Consider the following 16,741-nt stretch of genomic DNA (forward strand, 5'->3'; position numbering starts at 1 on the left):
ACAAATCAAGTACAAAAAGGAATTAAATGAATTTGATGTTTCGAAAAACTTTATTTCAGTTTTATTAATTTACAAAATGTATATATTCAATATGGATTTTATGAAGCCATAAAAATATCTAAATACCCTACACAACATGAAGGATTTTATACTTTACTAATAATAATCCGCTTTTATATAGCGCTTAATACGTTGAAACGGTGTGTCTAAGCGCCTTACAGATATATTATTACCCCAGTCATTGGATTCAGTCAGTTATTTCCGCACAAAGTGTGCACATCCTCCACTCCCTGGGGAGTATTCCAGTCAGTTACTAGTGAGGCACACACAGCTACAATGACAATAACTTCCACATCCTCACGGGTACCCATTTAGCACCTGGGTCAAGAGTGCCAAAGTGTGGATTAACGCCTTGCCAAAGGACGCCAGACCGTGGTGGGATTGAAGCACACGTCCCTCTGTTTACAAGGCGAGAGTCAGAACCACTACACCACGGCTCCTCCACACTTCTTACCTTCCTTCTTTACTTTACATATAGCTTTTTCCAGGAGAAATTTGAGAACAAATTGCTTCAAATATGAGAAAGCTCACAAGCCCACAATATTTTGTGAATCCTGATCCCCATTCTTTAAATTCAAAATTCACTTGTTATGTTATGAGAAATACTTTCTCACCTTTGGTTCATTGCCAGTGGTGATATTCTGAACATAAAGTGTAATCCCTCCTACTGCAAGAGGTCCAATATATCCCATACAATCACCAACCAATTTGAGAAGAGCTGCCCAGAAGTTTCTCCTTCCATACACTTTAAGATAAACAGTCCACATTCCTGGTTTCTTCCCAACCTTTGCCTTCTCTTCCTGAAAAAAAAGGGAAAAGAAAACTTTTAGCAAATATAACAGATCATAATGTGAATATTACCAATGAGATTTTCAAAGCTATTGTACATCATCTACATTCCTCATAGGGTCTACATGTATGATTTTACACCATGTGACATGTTAATCTGCATGTAGTACACTTATCATACTCAATTCGGGAGGCATATAGTTTGATGATAGGAACCCCTGAACCAAGTATATCAAACATACAATATTTGTGGTCATCAGACTACATGTTGTATTTTTGATATGCTTGTGGCAAAATTTTTGTGAATGCTTAAGTTCAGTGACGTTTCAGTCGGTGCAGTGAACTACAAATCCTGGAAAGGTATGGTACTGCTGAGTTCCTATAGGAGTTACTTCAACAGAAACAGAAAAAGTACTACTATTGTGATTATTGACTATTGGTGTTATTGGTCTGAAGATAAATTCAAATGAATTATCAAATTGATGATTATCCAAATATTGTGGACTCTAAATCAATCCCTTTTCATTTCATGAAAAAAATAAAATTAGACCAAGCTATATGTATTGTGTTACTAACATTAGACACATTAAACCCTTATTTTTGTCCCTGTGGCCCACCAGGAAAATCTTCACAGTGGATTCAACAATTGGTTTAATGCCTTGTCATGTCCCAATGACTTTGCACACAAATTGTTACTGAATTTTATCTGAATGAGCAAAAAAAGATTTCACACAAATTAGACTGTAATGGTACCGAGAAGCATTGATATCAGTGAAAACATCTACTGATTGTTCAAATATATGTAGCAAATTGAAGTTCATTTCTAAACCACATTGGAAGGTTGAGTATGTACATGTACACAGATTTAAGCAACTACATGTATTTATATTTCTCAATACATTTCCTTAGCTTTCAGTATATTTCAAGGATAGCAAGACCATGACTATGTAAACAGACTTCTTCATACTCCCACTCCCTTATTTGTTAGTTCATCTATTGCATGGACCAGTTCAGTATACACATAAAGTTGCTTACACTGGTTTATCAGTTCTAGCTCAAAAGTTTGCTCAAAGAGGTCTGCACACAAAGCAATTGACAAAGAGAATGCTGTCAGTGAAAAGAGAGATAGACACATTCATCCCAGTGCATGTACAGTGAATGTGAATGTGAATCAAGCTTGAAATTAGAGCATGCTGCTTTCCAAATTAATTTTACTTTTTTTTACTTTTTAACTAACAGTGCAATGATTGTTATAATCCTATTGAATAAATATGTAGGTCTACTGTAATATCCAAAGAGCCACATGAAGAAGTCATACTATACCATATGACACAAATGACAAAAATCATAAGTTTTATGTAACTTCTTCTGGACTTTGTCTCATCTTATACCCTGTATAGATGTACCAAAAATCTAGAGTGCCTCCGGAGGCTACGTACTGAAGGTCGTTCTAGACGAGTCATTAGATCTAAACAGTCTTGGCACAAAGGGAATTGAGGGAATCTCTAGGGAAAATGTCTACATTTCATAAACTATATCCATAAACTTTTAAAGTACGGTAATGACAGCAATTTAACAATTACCTCCAACATGGCAGGAGTTCATGGACCTTAAATGACCTTTGACCTTAGTCATGTGACCTGAAACTCGCGTTGGACGGTCAATGATACTTGATTACTCTTACATGTATGTCCAAGTTTTATAAACTAGAACAATACACTTTCAGAGTTTCAGAATTATGATGGTAATTCAACAAATACCCCCAACATGGCCAGATCGAGGTTCATGGACCTTAAATGACCTTTGACCTTGGCCATGTGACTTGACTCTTAGGCAAAATGTTCAGTAATACTTGATTACATTTACGGCCAAGTTTCATGAACTGGGTCCATATACTATCAAAGTTATGATGAAATTTCAAAACTTTAGGTTAAGATTTTGATGTTGATTCCCCGAACATGGTCTAAGTTCATTGACCCTAAATGACATTTGACCTTGATCATGTGACCAGAAACTCAGGTGCTCAGTCTCACTCTGCTATGCAGGTGAGATGATAAACATTTACTTCTCAAAAGTGACCATATTTGGTATTTTAGAACCAAACTTACTGTCTCATTCTGTTTTTTCCAGATTCAAGCCCTCGTATATTTACCATTAGTTATCATGAGACATTGTTGCTAATCTGAATAACTTATTAAAATACAATTGTTTAAAGATAAATGAAAGTAGTAGCAGTAAACACTGATTTCACAAGAAAGTCGGTAAAATCAGGCTTAATTGTCACTATATCGAGGATCTAGATCTGGTACAGTTACATAAACTGAACTTTGTGAAATCTTGAAATCTACGCTGAAAAATGTTCACACTAAAGATTACCAACACAGATAAGCGCACGTATCATTATTGCTTTGAATGTTGACCCGACGCCTGACCCGAATCCCGTGCTTATTTGCTAATTTCTCAGCCATTACACAATTTCTTCCAGAATCCTTTGGCACATGTTTTTTATTTATACAAACAGAAACTTTAGTGGTCATTTCATTGGATTATGTACAAACTGAAACTCATTTTGAAATTGTTATCACAACTTGAATTTACCTTTAAAACTGAAACCCAAATAGCTACATGTACAGATAATTTGATTTTTATGACAATGCACCCCAAATGGAGTTTCAATTCTGTAAAAAAAAATGTTTTCTCCAAAGTCTGTGTTTTTATGCATTGTTAGACATACTTGATTAATACTATTTTTTAGTACAGGAACACTTACATCAATGCAACAAACTATGTTCAAGTTGGTAGAGCGTCCGTCTCACAACCAGGAGGTCGGGGGTTCAAACCCCGGCCGTGTCAGACCAAAAGACGTTAAAAGATGGGAGTTACTGCTACCCTGCTTGGCGTTCAATGATTAAAGGGATAGAGCCTCGTCTATCTGACGCTGCACAGCGGCTGTCGGGCCCACGATCAATTGGGCAAAGCAAATTTTCGGAGTATTTCATTTCATGTCTATTTCGAACAATAAATTATGGATTTCAATTTTTTGTTTTCACTTATTTTCCAGACAGCACATGTTCCGATGTTGTCAAATTTTTTTCTGTCCAAAGTGTACTCTCTGAAAATTTACAGAACATGTAATTAAAAGATTAAAGCCCTAGGAATAAATAAGTGGGTGACCTTATGGCTTCACGTAAAGTCCAATATGAAATATTAAGAATGGAGTTTCACTCTTTTTATTCCCCTCCCTCTTTCCACTCTTCATTGCTACTTATAATGAGGTCAAAGATGCCTCTACTACGTATTATCATAAAACACCTTTCAATGTGAATGAGACTTAATTTTCATTTTTATTGCACTTCTACCCTTTTGGAGAATTGATATCAACAATTCAGTCAGTTTTTGAACAGGAGTTTGAATGAATATACAAAATAATTATGAAAGCTAGAAATTATGATATAGATACATAACAAGTGATTTTTTGAAAGAGGATGGAGAGTACAGAAAGAATTAGGATATCAAATATTCAGGAAATCCATTAGCATATTATGGGTTGCACTTTCCTAAATGTCATTGAACTCCCCAGCCCCATGCCCCATTCATATTAGCTCCAATACAAAACATACATGTATATCTAAATCTAAATTTAAGCCATGTGACTTGGCCATATTCCTTGCCAAGTAGTGCCTTTCTAAAGTGCCCTCTCTCTAGAATCATAGTTTGATTATAAGCACTTTGAAATGTCAGATACATGTACATGTAGCTAATATCAAATAGTTTTCAGCCCAATTTATGCTTGAAAAGTGGCTTTACCGTGTTAAAGTGGTTTTAAAGTTTTCTTTTAAAATAGGCACTTAACATATCCTGATAAATTGTCTGCTTGCCATAAACGATATTCGCAGTTCAGCACTACAAAAAGAAATTAGCCACAATCAGAGCAACTTCACTATCATGGATAATGATGACAATAATGAGGGGTCATTCCATAAAGGTCGGACGTACATTCGGACACATTCAAGATCTGTATCTCCTTTGATTTGATAGCAGTGTTTTATTTTTTTTTTAGTATATCATAACATGTGACCTAGGTTATCATTACACCATGACAGGAATAGGCAGTAATATGAAGAATAGAAAATATGGGCAAAAATGTGAGGGGTCGGACGTACATCAGACGAAAACAGGTTTTATGCTTTTAGAGTTCATGTCAAAATCTCTGTGATTTTTGTGATGCAGGTACTAAAATTGTAATATGAGCTGTTACCTAAAGGATGAATCTTAAAAGAGATGAAGCAAAGAAATTGATAGGCATTGCCTTGTTTTAGATACAGGCTGATCTATTTGGGGTCGGACGTACATTGTGCAAAATATTTGCACACTGTACGTCCGACCCCCTTTGAAGATCAGTTACACAAAACATAGACATTCTAAACTGGATTTTTTAATTATACATACTGTTTGGTTGTCTTTCACATAAGATGGAATTAACAAATGAATCTGAAGCTGGTGAAGAGTTATGCTTGATTAAAGTTGACATGCATTCAGACAGTGTACGTCCGACGCCCATACTGATTTTTCTCACAGTCAAGCAAAATGCTCCTCATATCTATAACAAATGAGTCAGTGGGTTTAAAATGTTTCCATTTTGATATCTACATTTTTAGATCATATCAATAATGAAACAACTCAACTATTCACACAATGCAGGATATTTTTTACTGTTAAACTTCAAGTAAAATGTATCTTTTTTAATGGTTTGCAAAAGACATGACAAAGAATTTCTTCAACATTAAAAAACTTATCCTGTTACAAACTTTGTTTGAATAAGGTTGGTTATGAACCATGAGTCTTCCCTGATGTTGCAATCAACAACACATGCAATATGACCTTTTGACCCCTAGATGACCTTTGATCTCTCCATTCTCAAGAACACATGTAATTTTCCCCACTGATCCTTTTGTTCCAAGTTTGGGCAAAATTAATGCAAAAATATGTCATTTGACATTTTTACACCTAGATGACATTTGACCTCTCCATCCTCTTTAACAAATATGTTGTACTACCCACTGATAATTTGTTCCAAGTTAGAATATATTTGAATACAATACAAATAAAAAACTACCGGTATCAAAAGTTAACTTTTGACCCCTTGAGAGCTTGAACAATTGACCTTGAAATAACAAAATGATCAAAAGTGACCTTTTGACTCCTAAATAACCTTAGAAATTATCATCTTCATCAACCAAAAAATTGTATTACCCACTGAATTTGTGTTTCAAGTTTGAACAATATTGATGCAAACAAAAAAAATGATTTAAACAAAGTATTCAAAAAATGACTGAATGGCCTCTTATCTTTTAACCTTTTGATCCCCCTGATCCCACATGGTATCAACCAAGGATCATTTGTGCCAAGTTTGAATAAGGTTGATGCAGAAAAAAGAAATGAGAACAAGTCAAAATTAAATGAATAACTCTTCACATTTTCATAACTTACACCCCTATAGGCAAAGGTAGAATAGTCTAGACATTCATGTATTATTATAGCAAATGGGCAGATCTATTTCCCATAGAGGGGCAATTGCTGTACCTGAGATTGAGGGGAAGTGGCAATTTTTTCTTTTATATGGAACTTCTTTGTTTATTAAATTTCTCATGAATTTGTAGGTTTTTGATTTTGATTTTCTTTTTTAATTTACTGCAGGCTATTATTCAGTCATAATTACCACTAAATTCATTAAGTTATGTGATAATTTGAGATGAAGGATGGCAGTTTCCATTGAATATGCACACAAAACACAAATAAATCACCATTTCTTGAAGATATCATCATTTAAAAATCTTATTCTTTGTGAAATTGGTCTCAAAACTTGTGCAAGATTTCAATGAAAAAACCAATAAGACTATACAGCAATAATCAAGGTGTGTTAGAGAACTATCATGCAAAATATTAAAGATGGAGGTGAATTTTGCCCCCACTATTTGTTGGGTAAAAAAATACAAAAAAGGTCATTTTAAACTAGATTAAAATTGAAATTTGTATTCAATTTTGAAAGATTGATAAGAGTAAAAGATGTTATGATATTAAAGTTTTGCAAAAAACATCTGAGCAGTGAAAGATAACTTCATAAAAAAAAAGTTTCAAAGGGGTCGGACGTACAAAAAAGTTGTACGTCCGAACCCCACTTAACTTGAAATCCTGGACTAGTGGTGAGCTACCTTTTGGCATATATTAAACAAACCAAGCTTGCTTTGCATCTGACTTTGGGAAAATTTATCTACTTTTGATTTGCTTGTAAGAAAAAAAGTGTATGTGAAAGGGGGTCGGACGTACATTTGAAAGTGCCTGCTTTTAATATATTTGGTTTAAAAAATATAAGAATAGAAAAAACCTAACTTATTTTTTAGAAACCTGACATAATAACAACTTGGACAACATTCAAATTTGATCATTTCAAAGCTTTTAAAAGGTTTAAAACTTGTTGCAAACTTGACCTTTTAAAATAAGGAACATTTTAGTTTGTGCTATGGTGACTTCAATGCCTTGCCAAAATGAAACGATACATTGTTTGAAATTATTTCTTTCAGATTTATACATTCAGTGTCTTAGCTTTCAAGTGATACCTAATTTGTTCTGTTTGTAGGATTTTGAAATTTTGACCAAAAGGTTTACTATTTTATGGAACTGCCCTGAATGAATACTCAGAGAGTGAACAAAGTTGAGTTGTGTGCAGCAAACTGAGTATTCACTTTACATTTAGCATCATGAATTCCTTTAAAGATTTATTATGCTCACTGTAAATCTTTTCATAAAAAAACAATAGGAGACAGTCCCCAAATCCCCACTTTGTACTTTACAAGACACATTACGATAAGTATTTGCAGTACATATCAACAGTCCCATGTAGGCTTGCACAAACCAGGAAGCACGATTGTGCACAAATCACTCCTCTGTATGCAAAATTTTGTTTGTGAATATGATTACTGTGTTGAAACAAGACACAGAGTACAATCTGAAGAAAACTTAACAATGAAAATTTTTCACTGTACTACAAAGTATGCCAGCTACATGTAATATGCATGATGTTTTTATGGATCCTGCTCATACCACTTTTTTCTACAGGTCCTATACTGAATTACATGAGAACAGCTCTTTGTGATCTTCATTAAGGCCTATTCTTGATGTAAAGTACATCAAATGGTAATGACATAATATTGAACAAACAACAGCAGCAGCAGCATTTGAAAAGCATTCTTCATGCATAGTACATGTACACAGTGTAATATATGATGAAAAATGTAAAAAAGTATGGAAACATCTCATCCCAAGGGTAACATTTTGCCACATCCTAACCTTAACAAGAATTACGCAGACAATGTCCTAAAGTTTGACAAAGTTGATACATTGTTAGGATTTTTTCCAATGCAGTAGGAGCTCCTTACATGTACCTTAGATCTGCGCATGAGCACAATATACGTGGACCAGAAATCAAAATCTGGTCAGACACAGGTACAGGATGAAGTTCTTCTGCACCACTCAAGTTTTATCTTATTTATAATAATAATAATAATAATAAAGGTATATTTACCCAGGGTAGCCACTTCAGTTCCGAAAACTGTTCTCCCAGCGGGCCCTGCTATTATTTACTATTATTTCAATTGTTCTTAAATCAAATTTATAAGAAAAATATAAGTTGGCAGGTTTTTACCAGGGTTATGGCAACTTGTAATCTGAGATTCATTTTTTTCTCCAGATAAAATAAAATGTCTCTGTTATTCAGTGAGATAAAGAACCCCTAAAATTTATTTGACTAGGTGTTCTAAGAACAATATTAGTACCTGATTAGAAATGCAAATTTATAGCACTCTCATCCCATTCAACCAATGAAACCCTCTCTACCAGGTGTGGCAAAGGAGTGAGAAAGTGTCAATTTATTAAATTCAAATGAGCAAGCATTGCATTACTAATGCAATTTACTGGGATTTCTTTGAAAAAATGAATAAGTCTCTTTTTGTTTGTTTTAGATGTCACATCATTTCATCACAATGTTAGTCAGCCAATCTTTTGAAATATTTTATGAATCTACAGGAATAATGTTGGAGTATTTTTGTCAATGATTACATGAATTTCAATTTCCTTAATTTTCATTTCAAAATATGGACCAAAATGATAAATCACCTAGAAATATTGAAAAAGTTTATCACAAAGAGATAAAATAGCCCCCGCCCTATTTTATGTTTAAATGATTTTTTCTTCAAAGCAACATCCAGAAAGCAATCATCTGTGTAGCAATGATTAGATTATGCAATGGACATGTCTACACAGGCACTGCTCTGTTGTATATCATGTTAAAATATGAAAGACAAAAATTTATCTAAGATGAATTATCATTTCTTCAAATTTCTGGATACCAAATTCAATAAAAGATTTTAAGATAAAATGGCCTCAGAATACTGCCCCTGGTCTTGTTAATATGTTTGGCCAGATGAACAATGTAAGTTGATATGTCAATAAAATAAATATAAATGAATGAATAAACACAAAGAGCGCATAATTTTAGAACGTTGAGATAGACTTTCCCCTCAAAGTTCTATTGTTCAGTGGATTCAAAGTCCATTCATCAATAAATGCAAGTCATTCATAAATACAATGTTTTTTAACCATTTATATTCTTTTCATTGTTAAAATTCAAACATGTATTATTTGTGTTTTTCTCCTTCTTCTTCTCTTTCTGTAATGCTCTGAAGTGCCTTAAACATCTAAGATGGAAAGTGTGCTGACAAGTCTTATGAATAACTATTATTACAGTACTTTATCAAGAACCATATTTTCCTTTAACTTCAATAGTTAGGGCTAAGCCAACGTAGCAAGTTAGCCTCATCTACATGTACTTACATGAATATGTATACACTTAGACCCCGTTCTCATTACCGCCCTAAAACTAGTTTACTGGAAACTACATGTAATTTAACGTGTAATGAGAAAGGTCAAAGCGGTCTTGGAGAAGATCTTTCAAACCAGTTTGGAAAAACACCTCGTTATCTAGTATTCAAGATCACTTTAACTCATTAAACTGATTTTAGCGTAAATGAAGACTAAAACCATTCTTCAGGAAGCAATCTTCACACATTTTGGGCGTGCTACTCTGCACAGTGTGTAGAATGTCTACTCTGTGGTTTTGACTTTCGCTTGAAAGATGTCACCCCCACTGAGAGCATTCCCATAGCAACAAGGCCATTTCTCATGAAGTGGTTTTTAAAAACCACTTTCGGTTGGTCAAATGAGAACGCTGGAAAAGCAATCTTCCAAACTGGTTTCCTGAACCAATTTCTAGTATACTAGTTTTAGAAAGTAAAATGAGAATGGTGTCTTACTCTGCTTTCTGTTCTCATAAGGTTTTGTGAGTTAACCCAATCAATAGGACAGTATTCTGTAATCAAAAAGCATGGTTGGCTTGGCAATTGTGATGTTACCCTACATGTGAACCAGGTAGGTCTATTTGGTACACAGCTACATGTAGGAAGGGGGAAGGTCTTTACAGGACCTTGAATGCTGACTGCGCCAAAGATTGGCATGCATAACGCCTATGGAATAATCTAAGAAATTGCAGTTATTATTTTCTTTTATTGTATGGTATCATCGACTATTGGTTTAATATACAAACATGTGTGAAATAACAATTCTGCTCTAAATCCTGTTCTCATAAGGTTTTGTATTTAATGTGAGTTAACCCAATCAATAGGACAGTATTCTGTGATCAAAAAGCATGGTTGGCATGGCAATTGTGATGTTACCCTAACCAGGTAGGTCTATTTGGTATACAGCTAGGAAGGGGGAAGGTCTTTATCAGATCTTGAATGCTGACTGTGCCAATGATTGGCATGCATGACGCCTATGGAATAAATCTAAGAAAGGGGGAAGGTCTTTTTAAGACCTTGAATGCAGAAATAAAAAAGTCCAATTAGGATAATGTTTTGTTTCATTATTTCATTGTTCGATTTACTAAAATCACTTTGACTTTTTTTTAATAAACATTAAGAAGATGAGTTTCCTTTATTTTAATTAGTAAAAGTAAAAATATCAATTTACAAAATTAGCTAGAAAGAGTTTTTAATGTTTGTTCATATTTATGACAATTTTTTTAGAAAGGTTGAGTCTGACATGTGCTTACAATTAACATAATCTAAAAAAAAACATAAGTGGGAGTTGTGGTGACTTGTGCACTTAGACTTGAAAGAAAAAGTCAGGAAACATTGAGGAAAAATCTTTTCCCAATTTGGACACACCTCCACCGCCTTGGGTTTGGGCACAAGAGCCCTGGGCTAATAGCTGTCATTAGAGAAAAGAAGTTGAAATCATACACTGCAACCTTGATAAGATCATAATACCAGTAGTATATAAAACTATGGTCCCAGTCCCATTGTCCAATCAGAGCTCTCTTCAGTATTTTTACTCCACTGCTGCAGTGAACCAGTCAATCAGACAAAACAGCATGGAAGTGAATGTAAACAACAGTGCACTCATGAATATTCATAAACTACATGTACAATAACATTATCAAATTTTGCATGAGAAACTTTAGAACTAATATTTTCAGGGTTAATAGGCAGAAAATTTGGCTTGTGAGAGTGTATAACCTACTTTAACTTTACTGATTGAATTTATTAAAAAAAATCTTTACAGAGCAATCAATGTGAAAATATGGAGAAAATGGAAGAAGGATTTATATCATGAAGGTTATTTTTACCATTTACATGTACTGTCTCAAAATTCACAATATTTCTGTAACAGAGACTGCCATTATTATGAAAGCTCTTCATACAAGTAGGCCAGGGGTTCTCAAACTACGGCCCGCGGAGCTTCTCTATCCTGCCCGCGAGACTGCTGTTTTCATTTTTTTTATCACTTTTAAGTCACAACATGAAAACATATGCTCAACATGATTACATTGTGTATGCATGAAGCCGTAATAAAAGTAATGGCAGTCAAATTAATTTGACTTTTAAACAAATCTTATTGGAGTCTTTTTTGTCTGTTCTACTTTCTTATTAGATCACCAGTGCTGCGCTACATTGAAAAAAGTAGTAGTTTCATATCAAACGTTGATCAACGTTGTATTTGAAAACACTTGCGCACACATTCCAACACGCGATCAATTTGGTTAAAACGTAAACTCAATTGCCAGTTCAGTTCTGCAGATTTTCTCAGGGGTACATTAGTCATTCATTATTAGCCAGGTCAAAATGGCATCAATTTCTGCAAAGAAAAGAAGGGTGGATGCTGAAAATCATGTTTTCCATGAAGAATGGACAAACCAGTATGGTTTCATTTTGCCGCAATGGAGCACAAGGCCAATGTGTTGGCTAATCGACTTTGACTACAAAAATATCGATAGACCTACTACAAAACATTATCTGCCTCTTTAATTCCAGGTATGTGTTAAAATTGACAAAGGTACAATCTACATTTCTTTTAACAAAATACAATTTTGTGGTCATTACTGACTCTCGCTGTATTGTGAAATCTTTTCTAATTTTGCCTGTGTTCCATATGAAACTGTTACAAATTTGTTGGATTAAATTTACCCAAACTATGGGCCAGATTGCACCAGAGAGCATCTACGACTAAGGGTCTTCGCGCTTCGTGCACATTTTTTCCTTATAAGTATCCACTTCACCCTGGCCCTTTCTAGTTTATATCGAGTCTCATCTGGCCCTTCGAAAAAAAAGTTTGAGAACCACTGATGTAGGCAATAATGTGGCTGCAATCAACTGAATTGGGTCAAGACCACAATCTACTTGCACAGATTGCAAGATTACTGAGGTATATGCAGAATAAATTTATTTATCTCATTGGTGCCTTGATTTGGACTAGTGCCCGGCATTAGCAGTGGTCTCTGGGGCCTGTTTCTCAACACCGTCATAAGTCTAACTTCTTAAAAAAATTGAAGACAGTGAGCTATTTGTCCGCAAACCGTTTCACAAAGCCCTCATTGCCAAGATCGGGTACAACAACCTCACTAAATATTTATGACAACTCCAAACCTGTCATAACTTCTTTCTTAATGATGTAGTGGCATCATGTGGGCTAGACTATAACAAGCAAAAGTGCCTCAAAATTTGAAAATCATGATCTTACGTAATCAATCATAGAAGTTGAAATTACATAACAAAACAAATGGAACAGATCATTCAATGATATTTAAAAAGAAACTATACAAACTTTTTGTAAAATGCCACAAAACCATTCATTTTCAAATAGTACAATAATTGAATCAATAAAGATTCTACCACGTCAGGCCACCCATAACTGGAGCCGTTATTTGTCGTTTCTAGACCCCTATTAACAAGAGTATAAATTCTAACTCTAATTAATGCATATAATTTGTCAAATCGTCTATTTCAATGTCTAAAGATTTAAAAAATTTATATCAAACTATATTTTGATACTTGGAATCATTAGAAACCCTTATAATTATCATCATTCTGCAAAATAAACCATCATAATTACTTTAAGGAACCTGCAGACATTACAAGTTCTGCTTTTTATGCAGGTTCCTTCATATTTCACTTTATTTACTGCCATTATCTTTTGTATTTTCTATGTAATCTGATGTATTTCTTGTATTGTGTTATTTTTTGTTATCTTGTTAAGTATGAAAATAAATTCAAATTCAATTATGATTTACTTTCGCAAACTATCAAAATTTGATATCCCAGGGGTACCGATCTTAACATCCATATGTACATGTATGTGATTTCATTTTCTTATCAATTGAATGCTCCAGTCTCCATGGTTTAAGTATGTATGATGCATAGGGTTAATTTACCTCTGCTATTGTTTTGAAAAGATGTATTTCCAAATTCATTACAATATTTGCAATTTTATCATAATTTTTTTGTTTTTTAATTACGCTATTTTGTGACTAAGGATACATGTATGTCTCGTCTGCTCTTTTTACTGATAGTATCGATATCAAGGGATTCTAGTAAGGAAGCCCTTCGTGAAACAAGTTTAGTAAGATTGGAACTAGTGGTTGGTAGGTAAAGATATGAATAACTTGTCCAGGTGTTGAGAAACAGGCCCATGTTTTATAACTCAAACTGACAGGAGACAAAGACAAGAGACAAGAGAGAAAGGATATTTGGAAGGGAGGATAAAGCCAAATATGTTTGTTGAAAATCAAAAATTAAATCAAGAATATGATTTAGAAAAATGTTCTTAAGAATGTCAAAACTTGCCTTTTCTTTTTCAAAGACATCTCTGAATCTGTTATGGTTGTAGTTTGATTCATGGATGAGTGGTAGATCACCCAGATCTGACATTTCCAGTGGACGTTTGTAACCCACCTTCAATAACCAGTTTAACCACCAGTATGTTACCTAAGAAAAAATACAATGAAAATATTTTCAGTCATAATGTTGCCTTACTTAAATTAGTAGTAGCATAAGCAAGAACTAGTAATAGTAGTCATAACTTTTTAGGTAAGGCTACAAAGTTGTTTGGGATTTATCAGGGAACAACATATGAATTTCAAATAGATACATGTAATTTACAATCCCTGTCCTTTGGTATAGTGTCACTGCAATTAAATGGAGACAACTGATATCTCTGGCAACATAAGTTTAAGATGGTACATGTCATGATGCACAAAGTGCCTATTTGACTCAAGTGATTTCTTTGTGAAGACATAAATAACGATGGATGCATGGTTTATAGTAGTGGTAGGGGAGGGGACCTATTAACATGCATGTACATGTACATGAGTGCTTGAGTAAGGGTAATTGTGAAAGTATTGTAAAGCAGAGCTCTACACGTAGGCCTCATGTAAAGCAGAGCTATATATGTAGAGCATCTATGATAAACTATTATTTGACCATTTATGTTTAAAGACCATTAGTACCATTTAAAGGTATCATTGTATACCTGTGAGAGAAGATTCACATGTTGATCGAGGTAATACATGTCTAATCCTCTTAGGTCCTTGGGTAATGATTTACTCTCTCCATTCTGGCAGCATCCACAAACCTATATTTACACACAAGAAGTAATCAAGTAGAGAGAGTTGAAACTGCAAGAATGTATCTGTGTGAATAAATTTCATACAGGTCTATTACATTATCTGAAGATCTTTTCAGCATTACTGCTCGTCTTAGGATACAGTAAAGAATAGTAAAAGCAATACAAACGAGTACAAAATAACTTGTCTAGAATTCAGATTTTGGTCTCAATTCTAAGCACTTCAAAATATGATTTCTATTTATGCAACCACTTAATCAAAATGATATGAATGTATTGCATATTTAATTTTAAGATGATAAATAAGATTGCAAAATGGATTAAACTATTTCATGACTTACATTAATTCTGATGATGTTGAACTCTAGCAAGAGAATCAGGCCATAAAGTACAAGGGTACAGATGGTAAGATCAAACCTCATGCAGTCATAACCAGTTTGGCCAAGACTGATCAGGTTTAAGAGAACAGCTACTTCGCCCAGGATAGAAAGAGTCCAGTACAGCATTAAAACCAATGACATACTAGCACACTGCCATAACTCCATGTGATGGTAGAAAATCAGAGACATAAATGATGCCACAAATGCTGTGATTGAAGGCAGGTAAAAATGTGGCTGTGTTGGTTGACTTCCATTTATGTAGTTTTCATCTGTTAAAATCCCTTCAGCAATGGAAGTTAAATGGACAAGGAGGAGAATACCAAGAAGCATCCATTTATAGGCATGGCCTTTGTAGCGAAGGAGATACTTGGTGTTGATAGCTCGGTACCCTGTACAGCATCCCATAACAAAGAGCAAAAAACTGAAGACGACAAGAAAGACTGCATGTGGGGCAGCATCCAGTGCATCTGAAAAGCATGTGTTGTTTGCTATGTGGTCCTTATTCCAAGCAAAGCCATCAAAGAAGTGGAGGTCAGAACTGTTGACCCCACAGAACCACTCCCAGCTGTCTGACCCCATGACTATCTTCAACAATGTCACATCTATAAAAATAATATAAATAGTAATAATAATAATTACATGAGTCTTTCGACAAAATATTACCTACATGTACATGTACATTCTAATCTTACAATCATGACTCTTGACAAATGGAATAATTATATTTTATGCATCATATGAACTACTTAATCCAAGCTAATTCAAATCTCATCATAAATCACCATACTACCTCAGGCGATGGTTTGTTTAGGCTCCACTACACTTCACTACCGCTACACCTACCCGAACCATCGGGCGATAAATACTCGCTCTTAAAAACCAGTGACAAACTGTGTCACTTTCTGGTAAAAAAGGAAACGTGTCATGCAAAAAAAGACATTAAGCAAACTCTACCAGCCAACACAGACTCACTCCCTGCCATTTCTTGTAAATATCTCAAAATAGGGGAAGCGAGTCATGCACAATTCCCGTCTGCCATTTGGGATTTGGCAGTGAATAAATAGGTGTGGGGAACTGCGAACCAGCTACAAATCACGAATGTTGAGACAAGCAATCCAACTCGATACAGAAGGGATGATTTGATTGGCCAATGCAATGGTTTCGACCCAAAAGTTTTTCCAATGGCTATATGTTTGTGTATTATAACACCATCAGATAGACTGGGAGTTTACGTCAGCCGAACTTGAAGTAAGTCACTGCTTTTTTTTTCCTTTTAAGTTGATTTTTTTCACGTTGGTGCTTTTAGGGCCAAAAGGGAATCATTAACTTTACTGAGCTGGGATCTACTAGTTCTTTTTATGTAATTATTCATAATAAAGTGAAAAATCAAAGAACCTGTCGGGAAGTTTTTTGCATTGCAAACCCCCTAATACTAGGAAGCGGGTGCACGATCGGGAGCCATCTGTGTACGAGAATTCAGAAAAATAACAAAATGTAAA

General features: G+C 34.5%; 1 protein-coding gene across 2 annotated transcripts in view; it reads right to left on the bottom strand.

The window, feature by feature from the left end:
• Positions 1–16,741, bottom strand: part of LOC121410513 (ATP-binding cassette sub-family C member 9-like) — a 57,464-nt gene that overhangs the window by 37,182 nt on the left and 3,541 nt on the right. For both annotated transcript variants that reach the window (XM_041602662.1, XM_041602661.1), the window contains exons 2-5: positions 15,204–15,844; positions 14,770–14,871; positions 14,085–14,225; positions 675–860 (exon numbers count right to left, since the gene is read on the bottom strand). In XM_041602662.1, the coding sequence (XP_041458596.1) occupies positions 675–860; positions 14,085–14,225; positions 14,770–14,871; positions 15,204–15,821 (1,047 nt within the window). In that variant the 5' untranslated portion in view covers positions 15,822–15,844. The remainder of the gene's footprint in view (positions 1–674; positions 861–14,084; positions 14,226–14,769; positions 14,872–15,203; positions 15,845–16,741) is intronic.

Source organism: Lytechinus variegatus, chromosome 3 (assembly GCF_018143015.1).
Source record: "Lytechinus variegatus isolate NC3 chromosome 3, Lvar_3.0, whole genome shotgun sequence".
Classification (NCBI taxonomy): domain Eukaryota; kingdom Metazoa; phylum Echinodermata; class Echinoidea; order Temnopleuroida; family Toxopneustidae; genus Lytechinus; species Lytechinus variegatus.